Raw genomic sequence first — 27,673 nt, 5'->3', positions numbered from 1 at the left:
AAGTAAGAAATGTTGACAAACATGCTAAGAAAGTTTCTCATCCTGCCTGGTAAGTTTCTGTCACAAAGAAAGAAGAGTTTACCTTCTGAAAGCGTTTGAAGTTGATGTTTAAGGAAATAAAGCAAAGTAAACCCCTAAGCAAAGGACTAGGAATCAGATAATTTTATACCTTAGCATTAGCTCTGCAGAAACTTCAGGTAGCCATCTAGGGCTTATAAGAAATGTAGGGAAATTGTAGGATTTCTTAGAAGAAATCTAGGATTTCTTCTTAAAAATGTAGGATTTCTTAGAAGAAATCTAGGTCTTAGAATGTGACAGCAGTGGACTTTTGTCCACTAAGTAGCTAGATCCAAGTTTGGTGTTCAGGTTCCCTCTGCAAGCCAGAATTGAACTGCAAATGCGATATGAAAGGCAGTGTTCATCCCACGTGTTGATTCATGCTAAGCAATAGTAAAAAAATTGATGACAGGATTGTGTGCCATGTCTTGCCACACTCTGGCAATTAGTCAACACAACAAGAAACCTTTCTCTTCGCTCAGTCTTAACCCTGAAATTCAGTGCTGGAGCTCCTGCTTTTTCTACCCAAAAAAAGGATGAGTCTTTCTTTGAAAAAGAAAATTAACAGCAAAGCTATTGAAAAACAAAATCTTTGCCCATGTGTGAATAGATTTATCTGTGCTCTTCATATCATATCCCAACCTCCCACTTTAAGAAAGAGTATTAGACACAAAGCTATATGCTATAGGGGAATATTCTTACTCTCCTTTATTGAAATTACTTAATTTTTAACTCAGATCAACAAATTAACTTGACCAAACCAGAAATGGGAAGGAAGAAAGCCAATATTGATCATGATTATAGCTTAATGTTTAGGGCACTTTCCTGGGAAAGAAAATGTGGATTATGATTCACACCTTAGTGAATATTTAATATTACTATTCTGACCACAAAGAAAAAGCCCAGGTTTTCATTTTTTCAAGTTACTGAGCTAATCAACAGGAACAAGAAAAACATTCACACTTCCCTTATCTCCAGGATTGCACTGAGCCAGGAAGGAATCTGCTTTAATTGAATTTGTTTTGTTTTGTTTTGTTTGGTTGTTTTTTTTTTTTTTCCATTTGTTTTATTGAAGACTTTATGGAACTCACCTAATGTCATCATCTGTGACTATGAAAGCTTTGCAGAGGGGTTGAGATGTATTCAGCCAGACGGCTGGGTTCTTCTCAACAGCTGCAGAGAGCTGCCCCGTGATAGGTGCAGAACTGGTGTGCAAAGCACTAGCAACAGCTGATAACAAGGTATCATCGTTGTTACCTGGCCCAACTCCTAGAAGAAAAGCCAACCGAACAGTTACCATTCGCATTCCATATGAAAATGCCAGTGGCAGAGCTCTTCTCAGTTTGTAAGGTGACGTGCACTTGTCATATAACTGCCACAAGATACACAGTTATATAACCTACACAGTTAAATGCCAGTTTTTTAAAAATGGCTTTGCAACTGCACACTTCTCACTGAAGTTAGCATTTCAAAAGGCATCGCGTTTCTAAAATTGGCTAGGTTCATTGCTTACATTACCAATTACAATATCAGCAATTTTTTAATCAAAATAATCACATCGTAAATTTATCAGCTGAAAATAGTTTCTTTGCAGCTTCATGGTATTAATCCACACCAGCAGAGTCTTTGCTTTAACATTGCAAGGTATTAAATTAATCCAGGAAAATAAACACTGGAGATTTTTACAACACGCGAATTCCAAAGAAAATCTCCCAAGCAGTGGAACAAAGTTATTAATTTTCAGCCGTGACTTAAACATAGTTTAGATCAACTTTCACCGAGAAGAGTACAATTCTGAAGCGTGCTTTATATTAGCTACATAAATGAACTAAAAATAAACATCACTTTGGAGACTGAGGTATTTTGTCAGCAAGAGCATTTACAATTTGAAGTTTACTTAATCATAGAATGGTTTGGGTTGGAAGGGACCTTAAAGATCATCTAGTTCCAACCCCCAATCTGACCGTAAGCTGAAAATTTTTTTAAGAGCATCAAAAGCTCTGTCCTTTTTAAGCACTAGCAACTTTGTGGAGCAACTGCAGGAAGTGAACGCAATACCTTGAAGACCTTTAGGTAGCTCCATGGATTTTATGATTTGTTCACTGACATCCGATGCGCTGAGGCCTTGTAGCCTCTTCTCCCAGAAAAGCTGAAAAACAGAAAACAAGATTGCTCATTAGAAATAATAATAATAATAATAATAATAATAATAATAATAATAATAATAATAATAATAATAATAATAATAATAATAATAATAATAATAATAATAATAATAATAATAATAATTAATAACAACAACAACAACAACAACAACAACACAATCAAATGATATCAGCTCAGGGAAATACAGCATTCATGATCAAAACAGCACCAGAACAATAAGACAGACAGTGCCCAGCAGCTTCCAAATCAACCTAACAGTCACATAAGCTACCAGAAAAGTAATATCCTATCTGCTGCTGGAGTTTTACTCATTGGAAACGTGCTTGTACGGAATTCTGCAGTGTGTGTTGAGGCACTGGAGACAGCTCTGCACGTTGGAGCAGTACAGCTGCACCAGCACTAATGCTCAGCAGCAGCCGTGCCACTTCAGAACTGCGCCGGTTTGATGACCTGCCCTATAGATCTCTTGACTTATCTGGAAATAGAATCAAATCTTCCCACTTTTGGGAAGATACACCAACTAAATTCACATTCATTTTACTTTCTATTGCTTTGTCTATTAGCTGGGAATAGGTTTCCCTTTCTCACAGAAACCACTTTATTGACCTAAGAGATTTTTGTTTAATGCTTTCCCCACTCACTCCTGTCTCACTGGTCTGAAGATTCATCCTGAAGTTGTGGGCTGGAGATTAGCCACACTTATTCTTTAAATGGGCCTTTTCTATTTAGCAAATTAGTGGTGAAAGGGAGTTGAAAAGCTGATTTCCATTCCACCGGAAGCTATATTTAACAAATAGTCTTAATAAGGAGGTGAGAATGTAGCTATGCAACTTCCTGTGGGAAGGGCATTTGGAAATAATTTGATTTTTTTTGCAGGATATGGAGGAGGGAAAAAAAAACAAACAAACAAACAACTATTTCTTTTCACACCTGCAAAATCTGAGACAAAAAAACAGATGAGCAGTTATTCTCATTCCTAGGAAATTCTTTGTTGCAGCTGGGTACCCAAAAGCCTCAGTTTAAAATAGGGCTTTCAAATGTCACATTCTGCTCTTAAACTGGAAGTGAAACAACTAGATCATCCGCTTTCATCTTCTGTGGAATCTATATTGCTAGTCCCACATCATAACTGAAGCATCAGTGATTCTTAGTCAGAAAAACAAAACATTTTTTTCAGTTACAGAGCTAGTCAAAGCAAAGAGCAAAGAGCATCTACCTTAGCGCTAAGAGTATAGTACTGACTGAAAATAAAACCTACAGTTTTGCTAAGAAAAACACAACACCCTCCACAACGTGTCTGCCCAGCTTTATAAATCAGTAGGTTGAATGATGCTCACGCTGCCTGCGAGATTACTACGTCATTTTATAGAGATCTACTTATTTAAGCCCTCTTTTCTCGGTAATAGGACACATTTGTAACCAAGTTTAGCTCCAAGTGGCTTAGAAAACCCCCACAGGATCACTTAAGTAAGCTCTCCAGCTTTTTTGCAAATTCTGACTACATTTCACACAGTCTTGACATCTCCATGATTGGACAGCTTTTTGAAATTACACGTTGCCACTCGTGTCTCATTTCACTAGAGCCACTTAAATGTCAAATGCTGCCTGCAATCTGACTCCTTGCTCTTAACTAGTATTAAATTTCAATATTCCAACCCAGGTTTGAGCTACATTGTTAGTTGAGTACCAAGGCACATCTTTTATCTTGTTAAATATTAAATATTTAGTACCTCCAGTCATTCACTCCCACTGTTTATCACTACTGCTAAGCCTCCTCAACCCAAACATGTCTTGTAACAGTTCCCACAGCTCCATGGATGAAGCAGCAGTGCCTTAAAGCTACCCAGAATGCTAAAGAAACCCTTCGTTACAGAGGCAAAGCCAGCAGCTCGCTAGCCGAGCGACTAAAAGGAAGATCAGGATTCAGATAAATGAACTCAAAGTAAAACCTTATCAATTCAGTATGTCATCACTGGATTAGCTTCCCATCTTGATAAAGTCTCTACAAAGCTTGTTCATTTTACACTGTTAAAAGAATTCACCCTTCGTTCCCCTTTCCCTCTCCGTTTTGTTGACTTTTAGAGATAAACAAGAGGCCCACCAACTCCCAATCCAAGCTTTGTTTTTATATTCCACAGCTAAATACGAGAACAGCCTCTGTTTATTCAAGATACAATTAATTGGTCCACAGCAGCAAATACATCACCAAATGCACTCGAGTATTAGTGGGTTTTGAGACTCTTTGGTTTCCTTCTCAAATCAACCCATCACATATCACAGAGGGAACGAGGAATCGGGAGAAGGGTTTGGTTTAGAGGGTGTATAGGAATGTAAATGCCTCTGTGGGAGAGAGTAGCGTGTGAAGAAAGACAAATAACACACAGGAAAGCTTAGATTTGCAAAGTGTAGTGCAATAGTGACTGGGTAGAGCTTCCACCAGTACTCACTCAGCAATTTAAGCACTGGTTGGGAACGCAGGGAAAAGCCTCTACAACTCTCAGAGGACTTTGAGGTCAGTGCCAGGTAGAAAAAAGTGCTTGGCTCTTCGACACACCTCTGTTAAAACAAGACTGCAGCAAAGCATATTCCTGGCACAAAGCTTCCAGCATCAGCCTCCAGCACTGCTAAGTATAAATATTTGCAAATGACCATGATCGTGCTTCAAATTTTCACCTCCCCAGATCTCCACTGAGGCCTGCACAAGTCACTCCTATTTTTTTTTTTTTTTTTTCCCGCTCAGAAATTAATCACATTCCTAGAATTTTATTACATTGTTTGTTCTGCATGCCTTTATGGGTTCTTCTGAGTCCCCTCTGAACCCCTGTATATTTTTCTGGATCCTCCTGAAGATTCTGAGCTGAACTGGACATGGACAAGTATTTCCCTATCAGCTGTCCCAGGAATCAAGGGAGACAGAGAGAGGAAAGGAGGCTGCTAATACAAATTCAGAAAACGCTTTTCTGTTACTCCACTTACAGGATGAAGATGTAACCATTCCACTGCAGCCGAAGTATGCATCCAAGTGACTGAAAAAGATCATGCCAGCCTTGATGTGCAGAATATCTGCCTCTGAGGTTACAGCCCTAAAAATAGCTGTTATTTAACTTGCAACTCTTCCCTCATGGGCGAAACAGAGAATAGAAAAAGAGAAAACAGGGCATTCGTCTCCTGCCCAAAGCCATCTGGACTTCATAAAACAAGCAACACAGGGCAAGTGTTTGCAGCGACAGCCACTCAAATTCAGGAAGTGACTGCCAGCAACAGAGGCCACCTTCTGCATAATTAACCTTACATCATCTCCCAATTAAAGGTTTCCTTGTAAAATGGAGTGAGCTATCCAGACTCTGAGCTTCTCTCAGCGGGGCTACCCTGGAGAGGACCTTAATCCCTGAAGCACAGAGCAGGCTGCTACGGTCCAACTTTCCTTTCTCCTGCTGAGAATGCACCGGCACAGCCAGAAAAGCAAGATTCACACCGCCAGGAAAGAAGCATTAGCAAACATGAGACCCTGTTATTCAGAAAAAGAATCCTGATGGGACTAGGATAGGAAGGAAGGAGAGAAGAACCGGATTTCAAGATTCATCATTGTTGTGACACAGTATTTCATTACTAAAGCAAAATGAGTAACCACTCTGAGGACTCATCAGTCAGTTAGGGGTATTCATCCTGCTGGAGGATGAAAAAGGGCTCTATGAAGTAGTGGTTGGGGAACTGTTGTGGTTTAGGCCCAGAGGGCAACTGAGCACCACGCAGCCACTCGCTCCCTCCCTCCCGCATTGCAGAGATGGGGGGGGGGCAGAATATGGAACAGGAATTGGCTCAAGGAATCCATCTGAGGACTGGGAGGAGTCACTCACCCATTATGGTCACAGGCAGGAGACAGACTCGTTAGGGGAAGTAAAAAGAAACATCACTAACTCAAACACTAACAAGACAGCACTTAACAGACAAGGTGGGACAGTGGGAAGCGCCACCACATCCCAAACCCCCTTCCCCCCCTCACCCCTCCCTCCTCCCCGGGCTCAGCTCTGCTCCCCATCTCTCCCCCTCCTCCCCCAGCGGCGCAGGGGGCAGGGGATGGGGGTCACAGTCAGCTCCTGCTCCTTCCTGCTCGGGAGCTGGGGGGAACGCCGCACAGCCCTCCCCTGCTCCCCGGGGCTCCCCTCTCACTGCAGACAGTTCTCCACCAACCTCCTCCGGCGGGAGTCCCTCCCCACGGGCCGCAGCCGTTCCTGAGCTGCTCCGCCGTGGGTCGCCCCCGCGTGTTCCAGCCCTCCCAGCACCGAACCACCACAGTGGGGGCCGCTTCTTCCCTCAGAGTCCTGGCCTCCTTTAAGCGCAGCCGCCTGTCCCGGGGTGGGCTCCTCCACAGGCTGCAGGTTGGCTTCCACTCCACCGGTGACCTCCCTGGGTGGCGGGGGGTGGCCCTGCCATCTCCCCACGGGGTACAGGGGGTTCTGCTCCAGCGCACCCCCTCCCCTTCCTCCTCATCCCTTCCGCTGACCCAGGCATCCGTCCTCCTCTCAACTCCCCCTCACAAGTCCCCTCACCCATCCCAGGTTCCCCTTCTTAAATATGTTATCACAGAGATGCAGCTGACTGGCTCAGCCCTGACCAGAGGTGGGTCCAGCTTGGAGCTAGGGGCAATTTTTGAGAAGCTTCTCACAGGGGTGAACTGCTGAAGCCCCCTCCCTATTACCAAAAAAAAAAACAAAAACTCCACACCACATAATCCCAGCACAGCAACAACACACACTGAGAGGTGCCTAAACCAAAAAAATGTTTTAGCGTTCTAGATTCAGAAAGACCCAGCAGCCAAGTGCTCCATTTCCTAGGAAATTAATCCACGAGCATTATGCCAAAAGTGACCTCTTATGCAATAATCTCCCACCGAGCAATAAATGTATCCCTTATCACTAAAACTTACTGTCCTAAGGGCAACCCTGTTTTTCTCCTGTGACAGAGGAAGCGGCGTAGCAACACAATGCCAAGGTCCCCAGGGCGGAGCAGAATTTTCACATCCTTGTTGTTCTGGAGCTCTGTAATGGAAGAGCCGTACTACAGCTGTGCTTCTGAAGTTCTTTGTTTGGAGAATTGTAAAATATTGCTTCCTCCATAATTGTTTCTTGTCCAAGAAACGCTATTTGTGACTAACTATAATCTAACCCATCATAATCTCTGTAAAAACATCATCTCCTAAGCAACCATTATTTCTCATTCAGACAACAGAGAAATTACAGATTAGCCTCTCTATTGCTAGAGCCACCAACTACAAATATAATATGAGCTGCTCCTTTTCCTTAGATAAATAAAAGTCTATTTGCAGTTGCTCAAGCAGTGGAAGCCTACAGGAAATTTTTGATGGAAATGAATCCAATCCAATTCTATTATTTTTCAAAGAAAAGCAAATATGTTCTTAACATTCAAACCTCAATCAATCAAGGATCTAAAATTTCAGCTGCCATTTATTCTTTACAGAGTACTGAAAATACTGTAGATGTCAACAGAATGATGCACTTGACTGGACCCACAGAAGAAAGGGCAATGATTCTGGTGTTAGTGAGTTTAGAGATTTGTTTGCTGAGGTGGTTTCTTTATTTAGAGAGCTACAGATACCTGCTCTTAACTTGCAGTCAGAAAAAGCCATCATCAAATTCAAAAATATGATGGACACAGAAAGTTTAACAGCACCGTCCCAACTCCAGGTAGCTGCCTTGGCATCTCCTCAGCTCTCTGGAACCACATTTATTTCCACATTGCTCGCAGATGCGATATAACCTGGTGATGTGAGCTGATTAAAAGTTAGTCATGTCTACAGAAAAGACGGGCACCGTATCCATGCAGTACTGCAGACACAGACAGCCTGCAATTTTGTTATGTTTTCAAATGTGTTTTAAAAGCGAGGTGAGACCGGAATGCCAGTTACCATTTGGGAAACTGCTCCAGTGACTGACATTGCAGGCAGTTTAATGAGGAAAATATAATTAAAGAGAGGCCTTTCCAGAGTCTCCATGGAAGAATTTAAAAGGAATGAGAATTTCTCCAGAAAACTTCTTTCCTCTTTTCAAATCCAGTTGCTAAGTTGCTCAGCTCTGCTGCGTCCATAATTGCCAATCAAAATTTCAGTGTTGCTTTAGCTGCCTGAGGGAGGGAGACGAAACTTAAAGGTCTCATTGGGATCCTTCTTTCCCTTTTTTTGATAATCCTAACAGATACTAACCAAGAAGCTTAAGTTTCCCAACCCTATCTAATTTTAGATTTCAATCCTTTAAATTGACCCACAGGAAATAAAATCATATCTATTTGACAAAATACAAAGTGCTAAGAGCTAAATAAGTCTTTCTTGTTCAGAACTGTTCACAAGAAGACATACATAAAATGACATCCTGCAATTTTTCTTGTAAATTAGGCTTCTTAGACTACCTATATCTAATGCCAAAAAACGCCTATGGTAAGATTTGTCATATATAATCCTATTCAATAATCCATTACAATACAATCCACTACAAAAATAACAAAATGACAGGAAGCACAAGAGACTTTCAAATCAATTTTAAAGAGTACTTCTGGCCTACAGATAGATGATGTTATAACTAAATCTATCAGATTTATCCTAAAGTGTTTTTAAAAAGTAAATATCCTCAGATTTATCCTAAGGTGGTTTTTGAAGGTGGTTTTCTGCCACAGAACTAGAGGAATCAGATCACTTAATACTACCTGACTACGTGATTTCCTCAAAATGAGCTCCGAAGAGAAGAATAGCTTTCTCTTGAACACCCGAGGGATGTCTGTGGAATGTTTTTAGCCAAATGTATCGGGAAGATACCGAGGTCAATGCTTTGTAAATTCGGTGTTATGACCACTTACATAAATATCAGTTTTACCAGTGTTGTTTCAAATATCCACACCACCCCAATCAACGGTATACAACGGAATTAACTAATGATCAGTGGGTCCTCAGGTGTCAAAGCTCTCTCAAAGCAACACCACACATACCATACATTTGGGGAGTAGGGGTAAAGGAGTGAGTTTCATTATTTACCCTCAAAAAGGTCAATAAGCGTGGAACAGTGTGAACCAAGAAACTCAAAGACACAAAGAAGAGGTTAAGTGCTCTACATTGGACACAGACCTGGACCTTTTGGAGGCACCGAGTGAGTGTAGGTCCAAAGGGCAGTGATCCATAAGAAGAAAATTTGATTTTCAGCACCATTCCATTTGATCCAGTTAGGTACAGAACATTTGACACGCAAGTAACTCGAGTTTAAGTGATGACATAAAAGATTTACATAGTTTCAGACAGTTACAGGACCTCCTCTGCTTCATATTCGCTCCTCTCATTAAGGAATACTCAAATCCAGACACACAAATAGAGCATTAATATAACCTGAAGTACCGCTACATCTAATGGCCTTTTTGCTAAATACGAAGGAAGGAGAAAACAACATGATTTTAAGACAGTACTCAGCACCACCTAAAAGGAAGATGACAAATATAGTCCCAGGATTTGGGGATTCAGCATTAATCCCAGTTTCAATTTCAGCAATGTTAATCTGACTTTTTAAAATCCAAACCACTACCCTTAAATTCAAAGAATGTATCATATCTTAGCAAAACTTACTAAGGCTAACAGTGGTGAGGAGGCTAAAACAAGGGGATTTGTTGATTTTTTTTTTTTTCCTTTCCTTGTAGGGCCCATTAACAATCTTTCAGGATTCCTTTTCTTACAGTGGTTTATCAGTGAACTCTGTGAGGGGAAAAAACCCGAAGCCACAGAAATAGTAAGAAAACCTATCTTAAAGTAAGCTTATGGAGAATCGAAAGATTTTGAGCAGGTTGATACTTCAAAAAGAGACCTTAAAGCACTTGGAAGAAAGCGGCAATTGAGGCTATTAGATTTGCTATGTAGGAGTTTACAGATACTCCTATCAATTTGATTAGATATGAAAAAAATTGAGAAATCTCTGTGGACTGACTGGTAGTGGTATTTGAATAAAAGCCACATGGAAGAACACTGACAGTTAAGAGGAAAGACGTCTAGCGAATACCAGAAGACCCCTCAGAGCATGCATGCATACACACACAGCTCAACTTCTGCTACTACTTACTTCTAAGATTCTCCGGAACATTTCCATTTTTCTTGGGTGAAGTTCTCCACACTGATAAGCAGTAACCTATGAAACCTTGAAGAGTGGCTTGGAAAGCTTTAAGATGCTGTCTTGCAACGCTGTTGCTTGAAAAAGGCTCAGACAACCTCGTGACACTTCTCGTGTGCAAGGAACTAGCATGCTGAATATATGGAACCAGCAGTTGCCGCAAAGATCTGGTGCTCAAATTGACAGATTTACCCACATGAAGATCGTAGGCAAGCTGTTATTAGTTTATCCTTCCAAGAACTACTACGGGGTTTACTGCTTAAAGAAGAGTTGCTGCCAAATATCTTCCCTGCCAACACCAATAAGCATGTCTTCTCGCTCTCAGGTCATGAAAAAAACTGACTGCCAAAGGAACTACAGTACTCATTTATTTTGATTTTGGCACGAGGAGGCAGGCCAACGAGAATTTTCAGGGAATTCTGGTTAGCTTGTCTTTTGAAAAGGGAGATACAACAGATAGAAGCGGATAAAGCTTTCAGAGATGGATATCTAGAAGTGCAGAAGCAGGAAACCCTTATGGGATTTGGGCCACGGATTGAAGAAACGGGGAGGAGTGACACTGGAAGTGGTAACTGAATAAACATTATACACAAATAGGCTATATAGTCAGAGTTTCAGCATTCACTTGAATATCCAAACACTGATATATTCACAGTCAATGTATAGGAAAGTTTTCACACCTGAGTATGAGAGAAGGAGAAGAGAATGACACATGTAGGGCTTATTTATGTAAGGAAAATACAGGCTTTATCTGGAGGGGAAGGCAATTTAAATACATTTGCAAGGCTGCATTTGTCCAACCATCTCAAGCAACAGGCGCTCCACGCGGTACAAGCTTTCTTAAAAAATAAAGTTTTCCAGCAACTTCAGTCCTCACCCTGGCTTCTCTACTTTTTCTCAACAGATCACGCCAAGAAAAGAATTGCTGCTTTTTGAAAACCAAGCAAAGATGGTATCTATGAAGATTTATGCTCCGGCTAGCGAGTAAAGCATCGGAATGAACTGCATGCTATGTTCAAACAAGATATCCATGTGTGTGCATCTATCTATGCATATATGAAGGGTGAACACATGATCAATACTGGAGCTCCTCCGCACTTTTGGTTACTAATACCAAAGAACTATTGGTCATTGTATGATGAAAAGCTGTGTGTAAAGAAACCAGATCACCGGCAATTGTTTACAAAAGCTGTCAATTTGCTTTAGATTCTCCAGTAAGTGACAGCATACTACCTACATTAAAAAATCTGGAACAAAGTAATTTAATGAAAATTTTACTGAAAACTCACTCAAATTATATGTAAAAACAACCGTAACAATCTACTGTCTCCCACCTATGTCAATCATTGCTACTCAGAACGACGACAAACCAGAACACAGCTCAAGGCAGCATTCTAGCTTGGAGCTAAGCAAGAGTAAGACACACCAAGATTTGCTTTGCTATTAGATATGTAAGACTAACTATTCCACATTCAGTGCAAACAGAACTAGCGTTTCTTCCAAATGAAGAATGCTGAATAAGAACGGTGTTTAAAGTGTCCTCTTCCAAAGATGTGCTCTTGCGAGCAACGAGAAAGGAGGTGGACTGAAAATGAACGCCAGCACAGCACCGACACAGCAGCCGATGACTTCTTGAAAATCTTGCTATAGCTAGAACCTACTTTGAGGAGGCAAAGATTTAACTTGGGTGGGTTTGAAAATAGCCTATTCTGCAAATCTTTACTGGATAGTCATTCTCAAAAGACAAGGGATGTATTCCCAAAGATTGTGGTCATTATGTGTTTGAAGAAAAGATTCTGGAAGAAAGAAATGAGGGAGGAAATAGTCAAATGTGAAAAGGTTTGGAATCCATCAAGATACGAATTGCCACACACCCATTTCTCTTGCTACAAAGGTGCCATAACCTTCATGTGCTTTGGTGATTATTATCGGTTGCAGCCATGCCCAAAAGGAAATTCCTGCCACACACAGTGTAGTAGTTCAAAAAGAAACCCCCAAAGAATGGGCAGAGAATCGATAGACACATGCAATTATGCATCTTTTAGGTCTGAATGTGATACACTTACATGGCCCCTGTTGACCTTCATGGGACCAACAGTGAGGTTAGCTGAGGCCTTCAAATCTTGCTAATAAGACATCTCAACAAGATGATCCAATACGGCTCGATAATTCTTCTTTTTCTTTCTCACCTGAATTTAGAGGATGCAGAGTCTAAATTCCTTATGTTATTTCTTACAAGAACAGCATTCAAGATGTTTGAAAGTGAAATATCAGAGACAGCTTGAGTTTCAAAGGAAACGTTGTTACAAGTTAGTGACATATGACTGTGCAAAAATTCAAACACGCCTCTGCATTTTCTTCTCATCCCTACGCTCCTAAAATAGAATAGGGCGTTTTGATTTCATGCTGGTAATGCTATGACTCAAACAATGCAAGTCAGACTTAAAAACCAATACCTCAATCCCCAAAACACTACATTATCTAGCCAATCATTCATTCATTAACTAGATTCTTAATTCTTTTCGGCTCCCTCTTCCCTGTAAAAACCGAAACCTAAAAACCACTGCATGTGAACAGGGGATCCGTCACCGAAATAAAGAAAAGCAGCTGAAGGAGAACTTGTGTAAGATGAGTTTATGTTACTGTGGTTTGTATTTATAGTAGTAGTAGAGTGAAAAAGCGGGACTTAAAATACCATTTTTTATCGAGTTTGTACAAAGTTCAAAATTACTGTGGTTTGCACTTACAGTAGTAGTAGAGTGAAAAAGAGGGACTGAAAATACATTTTTTTTATTGATTTTGCAGAGTTCTTCTATATAAAAGAGAGATTCTCTCTTGTTCAGAACCATGTATTTTATCAAAACTTCTAAGAAGCTGCACATGAAAACTTTTTTACATTTGATGTCCGAGTGAGACAGTACAGTGTACATCTGCATTTCAAGAGGAATGTGGTAAATGAAGTTTTGAATTAAGAAACAGTCATTTCCAGATGAACTGACTGTTATTTCTGTATTTTTAAAAAATTGTGTGCATTACCCATTTTTTATAAGTAACCTTCAGGTAGGACTTCTCATCTGTAACTGAGGCACAGCTGAAAACAAGACCATTTTCAGCTTGTTTCAACTTTTTGAGGAGTAACAAGGGAAATAAATTCATTCTTACCTGTCGTGGCTGCTCCGTCACTCGCTGTGGATCAGATCGTACTTTGTTACTAGGATGATTGGTAACTTTGGTGACCGGTTGCTTGAAAATTGATGCAGTTTGTCTGATTGGTAAAGTTGTATTTAAGTCTGGTTTTCCCTGTTAAAAAAAAAAGAAAAAAAAAGAAAAAAAAGAAAATTAACAAAGATTATACACAGAAAGTACACAAGTTAATGTTGGATTCACCCTCTTCTGCTGAAGTGCAAAAGAAGGAGGCTTTTTTTGGAGTAAAAATTTCCCTTCAATGCTGAAATTAACTAACCTTTGCAGTCATCTGTTTTAAATTAAAAAAAAAAAAAAAAAAAAAGAAAAAGTAACACTTAACTGGTTCCACAAATTTTCACCTTCTTGGGAAGAATCAAACTGCTCGAAAGTCCATCTATTTGTTAAAATATGTATGTTAATTGTTCAAGTGACTTACATTCTGAAAAGAGACAGCTTCACCATCATGTCAAAATGAAATCTCCAAAGCTTCACGAAATTCTGTTTGCAGCAAACAGTTTATAGAGTTCCAAGCCTTATAGGACAACAACTTCCTACGTAACTTTGGGTCACAAATTTCTTAAGCGATTCCTACATCAGACAATTCTTAAGTAAGTGCAGCAATTTATTCTGGAAAGAAACAAAAACTGGATCAACTTTAACAAGTTGACAGAGCTAGTTTTTAGCAGGTTTGTGAACTGAGGATTCCCAGGCATCAGATGGAACTTTACCAAGAATATCTTGTCACACATCAACCCCTTAGGCCTTTGGAGACATTAATGCCTGAACGCCTCTCCACAGCGACAACCTCAGATGCATTTGGGGTAACTAGAATTCTCCCATAACCCTGCCCAAGCCTGATGAAGAAAGAAAAAGATAGATGGTCACCAGCACACCATTCCAGCTTTACTGAATCTCTTTTCTAAATCTCTTCGAAATCCAAAAGCCAACCGCCAGTTTGAAGTGCTGTGCCAACGGTACAGCACCTTATAGGTTTTTTGTTTGTAATCCCATTTCCCCCAAGTCCTCAATACATAATTTCAGACTTTTCTGCTCTTGCATTTTGTCAGATATTTTTCTTAACAACCAGAATTTTTTTTTTTATTTTATTTTATTTTTTTTTTTGGTAAGGATACAAAGGTGTGACCGAGAAGATACGTCATTATATTGACACAAGAGAGGCATGGAAAATAAATATCCCATGATACATATTTTCCCAATGAACAGGTATCAAAAAGCAAGTTCACTACTTTGCAGGACATAAATTATTATGTAATATTTCATATCTCAGAAGTTTTATAATTGGCTGCAAGATCATAGCTCAAAAGTTACACAATGAACATCGATTTTAGACCCTGTCCAAGGATCATGTTAAAAGAGTTCTTCATTAGGATTTACTTTGACTCCTAATTTTGTGAGAAAAAGCAATCTCTTGGGTTTCGAAGTGGGAATTAAATCTCAATCTTCAAATCCTCCACATATAGATTATACAATTTGGACTACACGACTTCATAAAAGAGACCACGTGAAGAATCAGAGAGCATATGGTTGGTTGAAAATCATTTGTTCCTAAAATGAACACTCTGGAATTGCAGGTGCTGAAAGTTAGAATACTTGACTATAGGTATTCTATAATGATCTGTATAAAAATGAAATTTAATATATGGTGAGAGGCCTATTAAGCAATAAGCCTTCTCTTCACTGCATCCGTCCCAGATAAAATTCTTATTTTAAAAGTATGTATCCCTCTCTTAGAGCTTCGCCAGAACAATCTGACAGTTCCTCCACCAGCAGAACGTCCTGTAATTTAGTGCAACTCTGTTATTGCAAGGTGAATGGCTGATGAGAAAAGGAGTGTGAAGTCATGTACCGTCTCCATGTGCGCAGTACATCATCTCTAAACTAATAATAAACAGAGTATCACCTCGGCATTCCACAGAAAATCATTTACATCATGGAAACCATTCTACGGGCAAGCTACTTAATCCCCAAATACATCCTTACACAATGCAGTGATTAATGTATTGGCTGCTCCTATCCAACTGCTTGATTCATCTGTTGGGTGAGTGGAGAGGGAAGTGAGAAGCCTTTTTCTTTAGCCTCTCCAGGATGACACGGTGCTATTAGATCCTTTCTGGTAGAAAAAAACAAAACAAAACCAAAAACTAAAACTAAAACAAAAACAAAACCTCCCAAAAACCAACAACAAAACTGAATTGCTCCACGCAGTTCTAAGGAATGCAAATGATAGGAAGAAGCAACAGAATAATGCTTCACATTTATCCAGGCATCTCAACATAACCAAAATGAAAGGATAGTTTTAAAATTTTAGGCTTCAAGTTTTCAAAGAAGGTGATTTATCAGGGGTACTATGCATATTCTTAGCTATTCAACAGTATGACTCAATTCATACGCTCATTTATAAGTCAGCACTGTAGCATTTTGGGAATCCTGCTTCATACTGATTTGCCCGTCCTCTCATAAGAGCCAACACAGTTTTCCAGCCCAGACGAAGAAATATGCTAGAACATACAGATGAATTCTACAAGAGTTCTAGAAACCTCTGCAACAGAAGCAATTCTGATCACAGATCTCTATTCCTACCTCTCCTTTAAATATACCTTGGTATTTTATAGATCCCCATTCTTCATAACTTCTGACACAGTTCACTCATTCAACTATAATAAGGCTAAACCCACAAATTCCAATGGAGGTTTTCCTCAGAAATTCAGGCTTCTATCATTTCTGGTTTATAAACTTACAGCCAGAAGCTAATCAGTCTCCATGTCTTGCACCTTTCAAATGATAAAAGCAGAATATCTTCTGAAGCCTCCACCTCCCGCTCCGTCCCTAAAACACTGCTGATTCTTGTCGAACTGGGACCAGGGTTTCCACAGCCAGAGCAAACAGCAACAGAGCACGGGTTCTTCAGCCAGATTACACTTCATTGTTTTAACCAATTCAGTAGTTTTACCATTTACAATTCAATAGTTTTACCAATTTTTTTTTAATAACTCAATAGTTCTACCCAGGTAAACTCATAGTTTTACCATTCAATTAGCACGTGAGTTGTTAGACCTTTTTATACAAAGCAGAAGTGAGAATCTGTGCTTATAAATAAATCTAGACATCATTCCTCTCCCAGTGTTTTACCCAGTCCACTAGAAAAATACTTTTAGATACTTTGGTCATTGCTTTTAAGATGTGCTTTGCATGGTGGATACTGGTTATGGGCTCTATTTTTGTTTCCCCACTGATGATGATAATATTAAGTCTAACGTTAGACTTTTTCATATATAATTAAAGCACCTCTGATGAGCACAGAATCACTAACCAGAGCTAGAGAGTAATTGAATATATTTAAATCTGCACAAAGCATTTTGACAATGAACTTTCCTCACACCACATAACTTAATTCACACCAGAACCTCGATAGACCTTGCCTATCCTACAAGCTTCACATTCCCTGATCTTGTGACACCAAGTTCAAAGTAATATTTGATGCTTTGAAGTCCATGCCCCCGGGGCATTCTGTGCAGTAGCATCAGTATTAGTGGTAAAATAGCTATTAAAACCAACAAAACCAATAATATTACAGAGCCATCTGCCATATGGGGGATAAATCTGGTTTAGCAAACTTTTCTAGAACAAAGGTCCTTGTTTCAAGTTCATGAAAAATATTTACAGGTTCCTTTTGTCCCGTAATGTGACTTGCAGAGAAGTTAAAAACTATTAAACTTAGAAAAATAAAAAGGGACATTTCATCAGGCAGGGTAAGAAATCAAGAAAATTCAGCTACATTAATGATATAGCTCCCAGAATTAAACAGAAGCCCTGATGAATTATAAACTATGCAGGAAATTCACGTTCAAGGACCAGATGCCCCGTATACTTTTTATCAAGGCTACACACTAGAAGATGGTCATTAGGATAAACTGTTTAAACTAAGAACGGATCAATTCCTAAGTACTGTAATTATAATCTTATTACTTTCCTACTTTATTTCCTTTCTAAATCAGTCACATCTGGGCTTTCGGATCTCATCCTAAATGAAGAGTCTCTCATTTGCGGCATTGAGTTTTGAACAACATTAATAAATTCTTCAGTACAGAAACTTGCTAAGCCCACCCAGCACCTGCAGTTCTTCAGATGTACAGGGGAAAAATAAATAAATAAATAAAAATCCCACGTTAACACGAAATGACTGATATTCAGAGAAACTCTTTTTCACAACAGATCTCAAGCCAGTCATACAGAAGATTTCTTCGTGACAAAGGAAAAGCTTCCAATACGTCCTAATAGAAATGAGTAACAAAGAGCCCTAAAACCAACGTCTCTCCTGAAGAACAGAAAGTTCTTTCTGAGTTTTCCAGACAGAAGAATTTTATATCTACGTATTTTAACTGGTCAGACACAGACTGCTTCGTTTCAGATGGCGATTTAGCTCACAGTATTCACTTTTAGGCACACCTACAAAACTTCAGCCTTCAGAAACACAGACATACTGTGGGCTTTTACATTGCTTGACTACTATCACAAAACAACATCTCTTCCTACTCTGGGAACTTTAGCAATGTATCAGCTAGCAGAAATATCAATGTTCCCTGCTTATTTTTACTCATTAGGTGTATTCTATGTTCCAGCAACCGTTTTCAAAAGACTTTCAGTCCACTATCTTTCCAAAGACATGTATTTCCAGAAGCATCAATGTGCCCCGGATGTAAAAATGTTTTAAAAACTCAGCAATGTAGTATTGCCAGGCCTTTCAAATCTTTTAACCTAAGACATCACTTAGAACCAGACAGCGTGTTTAACTTGTACTCTCTATTACGTTTTCTCTTCAAAATAAAGAATTGATAAGCATACTTTTAGAAGCACTGCAGTATGCTGAATCTACTGGATTCATTTTCAATTGTATTCCATATTTCATTGTCTCTTCGAAAGCACTTCAAGTAAACAAAGCAACTTAATTTGCAAGTGAAATGTAAAAACAGTTACACAGAAAACAATGGCAAGATTAGTGTAGGTTGAAGCAAAACTCCTCCCGTGACTCTACCAGAAATAAACCTATCAAATATATGCCTTTATTGCCAATACTGAAAGGTCAGTCAGAATGCGCAACGCGAAGACTGGAAATAAGTATTTTGCTGGAAGAATATATCCGTGACATTTACACTGTTGTTCATTAACATCACAAAATGGTGAGCGTTCATTAGCATATATTATCCTCGGTTCCATTTTAAGCCAGGTGGCATTAGTCTCTCAGTCTTGGCATTGAGATCTAACCTGCCACCAATGAGAATCTCAAAAGTTAGAAGTATGGCAAGAGAGCAGTTCCATCCACCAGCTGCATAAATCTAACTGCCTAGACACGTCCCAGAAAGAAGACGCGAGTATATTTTGATATTCCGTCTTGAAACACAAGGGGAGCCAAAGAATTTAGAACCATTTGTGGTAAATTGTTTGTACGAAAACAAACAAGCCAGAAAACGTGAGCAAGTTTATACGCAAACTTGCCAAGGCAAGTCTGTCTTTTATGGCTCCCCCAGTAGCACAGCTGCAAGGCAGACTAAAAGACGACCACAAGCAATCTCTTACAGTGTCTGTGGAAGCAATTATAAACTTCAGGAATAAATTGAACTCTCCTTTTTAACTATCACAGGAATACCATAAAAAATTCTGGAAAGCTCACGAGCTACAGCTTCAGTTGCTGAGAAATAAAAGATGCTATTTACCTAAACAAACAAAAAAAAAAAAGGCATTTTTTTTCTAAGCGTGTATTTAACAGAGCTACTGTGAGCAACATTCAAATTATCAAAGATCATAGGAATACAAAGTGAGCACAGCCTCATCCAGATTTTATATACCAAATTTTGTAATTTCTGCTCATGAAAAAAGCCTAATGAAAACCTTCCCTTGGACCACCCCTAAATGTTATATTATTTGAAAGCCTCATGTCTGTGGGAAGAAAACATTAAATAATTTGAACACATGCTTTAAATCTAAAGAAAAGCAGCATGAAATGTGTGGTTCACACGTTACAAACGGCAGACGACAAAACATCAGTGCACAAGACAAAGCTACAACTTGTTAGGTATTTTCATACACTACTGGAAGTTAGGAAAGCCTGAAGAATAAAACACTTTAAAAAGAAAACATTGCAGGTTGTTACAGAAATCCTTTCTTACTGTTGTATAAGGTTTCTAAAGTTTGCCTGGGAATATCCTGTCTGAGAGTCAGCTAAATTTACTTGTCATGTCCCTATGTGCTACAGCAGTTATTTCACTTCTGTATGCTCAGCCTTTGATTTTTAATCTACTCTGCACATTTTCTTCGGTATTCAAAAGGATACACTGTTGTTTAAAACAAAACAGACAAGAAGAGAACAATCCGATCAATTGAGAATTGAATCTTAAAACAGAAAAACACCCAGCCCTCTTAAGCTACATAGCTGTACAGAGACACTCAGACTTGTACAGATAAAAACATTTGCCTCAGAAAACAAGCTTCCTGGCACATAGTGCACGCATTAAAAATGTGAACTATTTCATCTCAGAACAGGAAGATGAACGTAGCAATGTGAAGCCTCGCTCTTGGGGCCGACAGTTCTAACTTCTCCCATTTCGAAGAACATCATTCAGGTAGATGACGAGCACTGAGGTTCTTAGTCCCAAGTCAACTCCTGAATTACTCCAAGTTCTGATTCATACTTAAACCTCACCTTGATATTTTCTTGGTAGTAGCAGAGTATTCCTTCTATTTATAAATTTATGTCTCTACCACTACTGAAAATTAAACATACGTGTACATCTTAGAAGTGGACTGCTTTAAGCAGAAAAGAAATTGCTAAATGAACTACAGGAAAGGAAATTCTTAGGATATCCTTAAACACAGTATTTACTAACAAACCTTATTTTGATTGAGAGAATCATTCCTTAGTCTCTGTTTGTTCTTCTGCAATTTACTGGGCATCATCTTTCCCGTTCTGAAGTCAAAACTGCTGAGATCAACAGTGTTTCCCAGGTATCTTGCCAACTGAGGCTTGCTTCTGAACTTCTTACCACTTGGACTAAAAAGAAGAAAACACTTTAGTATGTTTTGTTGTACAAGAGGATACAGCCTTGACTTCTTATAACAGGTTTTATACCTTGTTAAATATCTAAAAAGTTTCCATTATCTTTATTCCATGTGGCGTGTTCATTGATTAGGGATGGGATACCTGCCCAACCTCGGCGTATCCGCTCCCGTCCCTGGAACGGGATTTAACTTCCATGCCAGGCTGCGGGCCGCTCGGACACACCACACGCATGGCTGAGCAGTACAGCTCAACCAAACTCCAGCAGAAGAACTCTAAACGTCCCTCCGTGGCCAAGTGCCCCCTCTGTGCACACGTGAAGACCGTGTGCAAGGTTTAAACTGATTGCTAGCTAAGGCCAACCTCAACTCAACAGCAACCCTTCTCAGCCATCGAACAGCAAGGCGTTAAACAGATGCGCGGAACTAGGAATTGAGGGGACGTGACACCTCTTAGCGATTCTGTCACTAAGACTGGTGAGCAAAGCTAGAGATGTAACGGAGCAACAAGCAAGCAAGCAGCAAGCAAGATGATGCAGAATATGAAACAGGTCCAAAGCTGCAATTGTGTATATAGAGCCCACCACATCACAATAATTGGGTATGTAGATCCCACCACGTCATAATAACTGTGTATATAGATCCCACCACGTCATAATAATTGGGTATATAGATCCCACCACGTCATAACTGTGTATATAGATCCCACCACATCATAATAACTGTGTATATAGATCCCACCACATCATAATAATTAGGTATATAGGTCCCACCACGTCATAATAATTAGGTATATAGGTCCCACCACGTCATAATAATTGGGTGTGTAGATCCCACCATGTCATAATAATTGGGTGTGTAGATCCCACCACATCATAATATTTGGGTATATAGATCCCACCATGGAAAATTAAATCAGTTGTAGGGAAGTTATCTAAACGGTCTTCATTTGGAATTAGGGAATTATTATGACCTCAGAGTCCCAGCTGATATTTTTGAGGAACATCAGCACATATCCAACCAGCCGAAGGAAGTGGTATGGCTGCCAATCTCTACATCACAGAATTTTCTATCACTTTATCTCTACTTCCTCCTCAAAAGCACACTGTCTGCACTAAACACCCATTTGAGCCATGCATATTTTCACTGACCGCACTGGGGATTTTTGTTGACTTACTAACTGGTCTGCACGCCCTGTGTGCAAGTCATTGCTAATAAACACTTTATTGACAAGAAACTACAGAGTTAATTCACTGTAAGGGACAACGGTGCTGCCCTCAGACTTAAAAGCTCGACAGAAAATGAAGTATCAAGAACTGCTATGAAAAACTAAGATTGCAACACCAGTTTGTGATGGCTTTTCAGTATAGATAGCCATGAAAATGGCTAAATACCCGTCATGTGAAGCCAAGAGTCCCTCAGTCTAATGGAAATTTCCATCCAGTGAAACAAGCCAAGTGTCAAAATCCTCCCGACCACTGAAATCCGAAAGGTTAACTGAGCTCAGAGATTTTCATGCCACGTCCTTTCTGCAGAAAACTACTGAGGAGTTTTGTTTTCTTCACTTTTCCAAAGTGGTGTTAGTCTTTTTTTTTTTTTTTTTAAACTTAAAAACACCTCGAGGCAAGAACTTCCCCACAAAAGACTATGCATTGAATTCCGGGAAAAATAGCTAATTAAGCCAAACATTTTTCAAAGTCATTTAAATGAATCCAGAAATATGGGAAGACATCATTAACAAGAGGTAAAGGGTGGGAGAAAAAGACTTAAAACAGATCACAATCTGAAGCTAACCTCCTCAAGGATGGGTGTGGGAAGGGAAAAAAAAACCCACCACACATACATACACACACACCTCACCACAAAACTCTTTTCTAGTTCTCATAAAAAAAAATTGAAGCTGTCCTATAAGCCAAACTAAACACAACACCGGTTTTATTTTAGATAATGGAGATTAACACCCTCGCTTGTTAAAATTCTGCACCGAAGGTTAGAGCCTGAGGAATTCTCTCGTGAGCCAAATTTGACATTAAAATAATCTGACCCATTGTCTTGCATTCCTATTCAGGCACCTATAGGACAAAATTCTGGATAAAACCTTGTCAAGAATTGCTAGCTGCCTAAATATCCCCGTTTCCTAACAGAAGAGCTGAATTTACTGAATAAAGCCTCTGGTTATGACTTGCTTTCCCAGCTTTCTTGATGAACATAAAACACTGAATGAAAAGGAGCAAACAATGACTATAAGCAAACCCTGAAGTTAGTGTCAATATTCTCTGTTCCAGACACTCTTTTCCTAATTAAAACATGTATCTACTCAGTCATTTTAGCCCACAGCTAAGTAACTATTAAACGGATACAGAAATTTGACATCCTACATCATCTTCTATTATATCCTAATTTTGGTACCAAAGATGAAACATGATGCCTTTCATTTTTTTCCGATATCATCATCATCATCTATTGTTCTGTCAGAAGCTAACAGACTGTGTCATCAAGACAGCACTCTTTTTACTAGCTCTCCTCTTCAGGTTCCTTGGAGAGAAATGCTTCACGCACACCTCGAAGGAATCCAAAATTCCAGCAGTGAGCAGTTATCAGCAGCTTCACTGAAAATTCTTCCTGCAGAACTCTGAAAACAAATTTCACTGGGAAAAGCAAACTTTCTAAATGCATCCAACTGTCTGAAATTCTGTTCTTTACACACATAACATTCTGGAGGTCTTGCTTCTCCGTTTGTTTTCAGTAATCCAAAAGCAAATCAAAGCACGTGATCCAATATTCCACATTAGCATCTGCAGGGATCCTCAGTAGGGCTGGCCTTAAAGGCTATTTCAATCCACAGCACAAAATCTTTAATGGTTTCATTATTAATGAAATGGTGATCGATTAATGGTGATTAGTGGTGAAACTCTTCGGAGTGACAGACTGCCATTAGCAAAATAACACTAAAATTAAGGTACAATTAGGTAAGAAGTACATTTCTGTGCTGAGATTAATAAATAAATAAATAGACAAATTTAAAAATTGCCCAAGGCAAAAAAGAAGCAACTGAAAATAGGCATTTTTTTTTTTTTTTTTTACTAAAAATTGTTTGACATTCTGTCTCACAGCTTTTGCTTCCACGTTTTCCACACTGGTGTAAAGGCTGATACACTTGCTTCTATCCATCCTTCACCTGACACGACGAGAAGAAAAAAAAAGAGCAAGCAGAGAGGAATCCCTCCGCCTTAGCTTCGGTTGCCACTTAATTCAAGTATTTATTCTGGACTTTTTTTACATTTCCCTTATTTCACCACTCATTCTCGTCGTCCTACTCCCTCTCCAGACATTGCTGCCCCCGTGACCGCAGTACCGCCCTGTCTCCGCTGAAATACATCGCTCCTCTGCGTCCCACTACATTCCTGTTGTGTCAAGGCATCTTCTCCTTCCAGGAACCAACCATCTGCCCTCTCTGACAAAAAGCAGAAATTGTTTTTCTTAGTCCATAAGCGCATAGCTGTCTATTCCTTATTGTTTTCATCCTAAATCATCCTCTTATCTTCAACGGAATTCCATTTCTCCTATTTATTTTCTGATCCTCGCTTATTCTGGCGGTGTCCCAGGTATGAAACTCCCTCGTGATGCATACATAGAAAACATCACTCGTGCTTCCAAGTTAACAGATTATTAGTAACAGACTTGTTCCAAGAACATCCTCCGTGCAACTCCATTAGTAGCTTACACCTACCAAGAAGCCCTTGCTTTATCATGACCTACTACTGCCTCCTCTTCACCCCGTACCTTGATCATTTTCCAAAATCTGTAGTATTTGCCATTCTCCAGCTTCAATGAAATCTAATGACACCCAACTGAACGTGAAGTTCCCTGAAGTCCAACAGATTGAGCAGCATTCCTTCTGCTTACTTCAGAACATTATTTTGGCACAAACGCTAAAATCTAGTGAATTCTACTATGAAACTACATTGCATTTTCCACAAAAGCCCCTACGCTCAATTGGTCTTCATTTCAGACCTTCGATAAGTTCATATGATGTCAAAATATTGGAGAAAATATATGCTCTGTAAGTCTTCTGGTTCAACCTCGGCAGCTGGCAAACAAAATACCCACTGGCCTCTTACTCAGTTTCAAAGCTGCAATTTTTTCTAATACTGTCCAGACTTGTCACTTCATACATTCTAAGAGGGAGATGAATACGTGAGCTGGAAGGATTTGAATAAACTCACAGATATTCATTTTTTTCACGACCAATCCTGTAGTTGCTTCCATTTCCTACTCTGAAAGTATACACTGTTGAACCACTAAAATAACGCCTTCAATTTCTGAATCATTCCCAGACTATCTTCAATCTTTAACCTGCTCTGGCTGCAAAGCTTTCTCTTACCTGCAGAGAAAGCTCCATGAGGTAAAAGTCAAATAAAAGGCCTATTTGCAGAGGCTTTATTTTAACATCTACTAAATAATTAGTATGCACTAAGAGAAAAAAGGGAGCTTATAGAACCTTGTTAACCAGTATGTCTACGTAAAAGGCCACTACTTACACATCTTGGTTGAAACGAAGAAACAGCATGTTCTTCTTTTTTAATTTTTTTTTTTATTTTTCTAAAGGCGTTAAATCCAAGCTTAAGTTCAAACTTAGTTTTGAGTAGAAAAGAAGGACAGAAGAAGTAGGAAGTTTTCTTCTCTCCAAAAAGGCGCTCTGGATGATACTCTGGAGATATCTTAGGAGTCAAACTGAAAGGGACGTTGAAGTAAGCTCAGACTTCAAAGTCACGCTTGCTGCAGAAGATTTTGAAAATGCACTGCTCCGAGTTCACATACTCTAAAATTTCAACTGCTCCAAAAGTCAGAACCATGGACCCCTCCATTATTTTAGGGAAATATTACATAGATATGGGAGAAACCAGTAAAATTTGCCCTCATCCACGTGTTTTGCACCTTAATTCATTTTACACTGCCTTCTCCCACACGCCGAGCAGCGACTGAAAGCGTTCTTTCAGGGTGCTGTGACACAGCAAAGCCTCTGGTCTGACTAAACTGCAGCGCAACCCAACACTGAGACAATTCAGAATTACAACATCAGTGTGGAATATCCCCACAGAGCATTTCAACAATAGATTGCTGTAAGACTGTTATTTTTATAAGCGTTAAGTAAAAAAGTTACAAACATTTAGTCTTACCTAAAGACAGGTAACTTCCTATAGCTTTATTAAAAAAATTGTTAACTTCAATTAGAAGTTGCTGGGTTGTTTTTTTTTTTTTTTTTACTCCAAACAGAAATATTGCATTTACTGCACCTGAGTGACTTAGTTCTACCACAGCTGACATGCATATCGGCACTTAAAACTTACCCTGTCAAATTAAACACCGTGCAACCTTTTTTGACACAACCAATTAACAGAAACCAGCACGCCTCAAAAGAGGTGATGTGCCACAACATCTAAACCCGATGATTTCAATGACATTATCAAGGCTCAAATCACTTTATACAAGACTAAATGAAGACCCCAACCTTTCACCTCCAGCTATACGCTTGTGCAGATTCACACATGATACAAATTGAAGTTCTTAGTGGGCTGAAGGTGATTATGTTATATAATGAGCTTGCAAGGCACTCAGTTAATAAAGACACTTTTCAGATGTTTCCTGTGAAGCAGCAGAGCAAGATAATTAACATACAAGGAAGTTACCTTGAATTTTATCGTAATTTTAACCTACTTGATACTAGTCTAGCTGTCCTTCTCGCTGGTTCAAAATGAACAGCAAGTTTACAGACAAGATAGTAGCGTGGCTTATTAAAACTATAACCTTGTTGGCAGACATTTCTGGGTTTCGTTGCTTTTAAAAACAATTTGGCAAACTTTTTTTTTTTTTTTTTTTCCCATTTAGTTTCAGCTTTTGCTTCCTGGGCCCTCCCCAGCAAACAGATTTTGGAGGAAAATTTCAACCACAGCAAGCTACACACTCCAACAGCGGATGCCGGCAGGGAAAACATGTCATCTTCTCCACATTTAAAACGTCTTGCTTTTCAAAGCAGCTCTAACGTCCGAGTTTTGCAGTGGCGGCTAAAATGAGATGAAACTGAAGAAAGAGATGGTGTGGTTTCAGGGTTATTGCAACTACAATTCACTCCCTTCATTTAGTATTTACGCCCTCTCCTGCAGCACCATAGGGTCAGTCTAAACAAATCAGTCACGCCACACATCCCAACACTTGCACGGATCCTTTTTTCTCAGGATCCCGGCTGGCAGGCTGTAGCCCGACCTAGAGCAGTGCCAAACAGCCACGATGAAGAGGAATAAAACTGCGAAACGCTACTGAAAAGGCAATGCAGATTAAAGACATCTTAATTTGGCTACCTAACAGAGGTAGAGAAAGGTAGAGTTATTTCTACCAATCACTCCCCTTCACAGGTTGGGAATAAAGCCCGGGAAAGTAAGGAGACTGAAAATATATCCAAGCATTTCACAGCCTAATAGTGTATAAGACCACAGAAATCCCACAGTAAAATTAGTTTTTTGATCTTATGTTCAAGGGAACCTAATACAGGACTAAAGCCTCCTAGGTAGCTGACCTCTAAGGGAACGTGACAGATCTGTTCACCAGGATATCAAAATTATGCCGCAGCTGTTGGAGATATCTTTCCTCAAAGATCTGTTTGCAATACTTAAACACACTCTGAGATATTCAAAGATTTGGTAAAGAATGGCGTAACATAATACATTCTCATGCCCTCGAAGGAGCTCAGCATTTGGTATCCAATTTTGCTTGCAACAAAAATATATTTTTTTACGCAATAGTACATAGAGTTTATACCCCCCACACTAAATCATCAACAGCAGTTGACACCAATAAGCTGTAAAAAGTTAATTTCTAATTGTTATTTAATCTTCTCTTTATGGAAATATTTTGGATTCGTTTATCAGAATCTATTTCTCTTTCCTGATGAGCTCTTTTGATGGGACAGAGGACTGACTCGTTGTGCCCTCATAAAATGAAGTCCGAGTTACCGCTATGACTTCGTAATAATCATGAAT

At 39.4% G+C, this 27,673-nt stretch overlaps 1 protein-coding gene across 1 annotated transcript in view; it reads right to left on the bottom strand.

Annotated features, from left to right (window-relative positions):
• MBD2 (methyl-CpG binding domain protein 2) overlaps positions 1 to 27,673 on the bottom strand; it is a 45,570-nt gene that overhangs the window by 11,162 nt on the left and 6,735 nt on the right. The window contains exons 2-5 of the mRNA XM_042804995.1: positions 20,472 to 20,631; positions 13,542 to 13,679; positions 2,116 to 2,206; positions 1,149 to 1,326 (exon numbers count right to left, since the gene is read on the bottom strand). Coding sequence (XP_042660929.1) covers positions 1,149 to 1,326; positions 2,116 to 2,206; positions 13,542 to 13,679; positions 20,472 to 20,631 — 567 coding nt within the window. The remainder of the gene's footprint in view (positions 1 to 1,148; positions 1,327 to 2,115; positions 2,207 to 13,541; positions 13,680 to 20,471; positions 20,632 to 27,673) is intronic.

The sequence above is a fragment of the Tyto alba genome, unplaced genomic scaffold (genome assembly GCF_018691265.1).
Source record: "Tyto alba isolate M040663 unplaced genomic scaffold, T.alba_DEE_v4.0 Super-Scaffold_42, whole genome shotgun sequence".
NCBI lineage: Eukaryota > Metazoa > Chordata > Aves > Strigiformes > Tytonidae > Tyto > Tyto alba.
The sequence above is the reverse complement of the archived record's forward strand: the minus strand, read 5'-3'. Positions and strand labels throughout refer to the sequence as shown.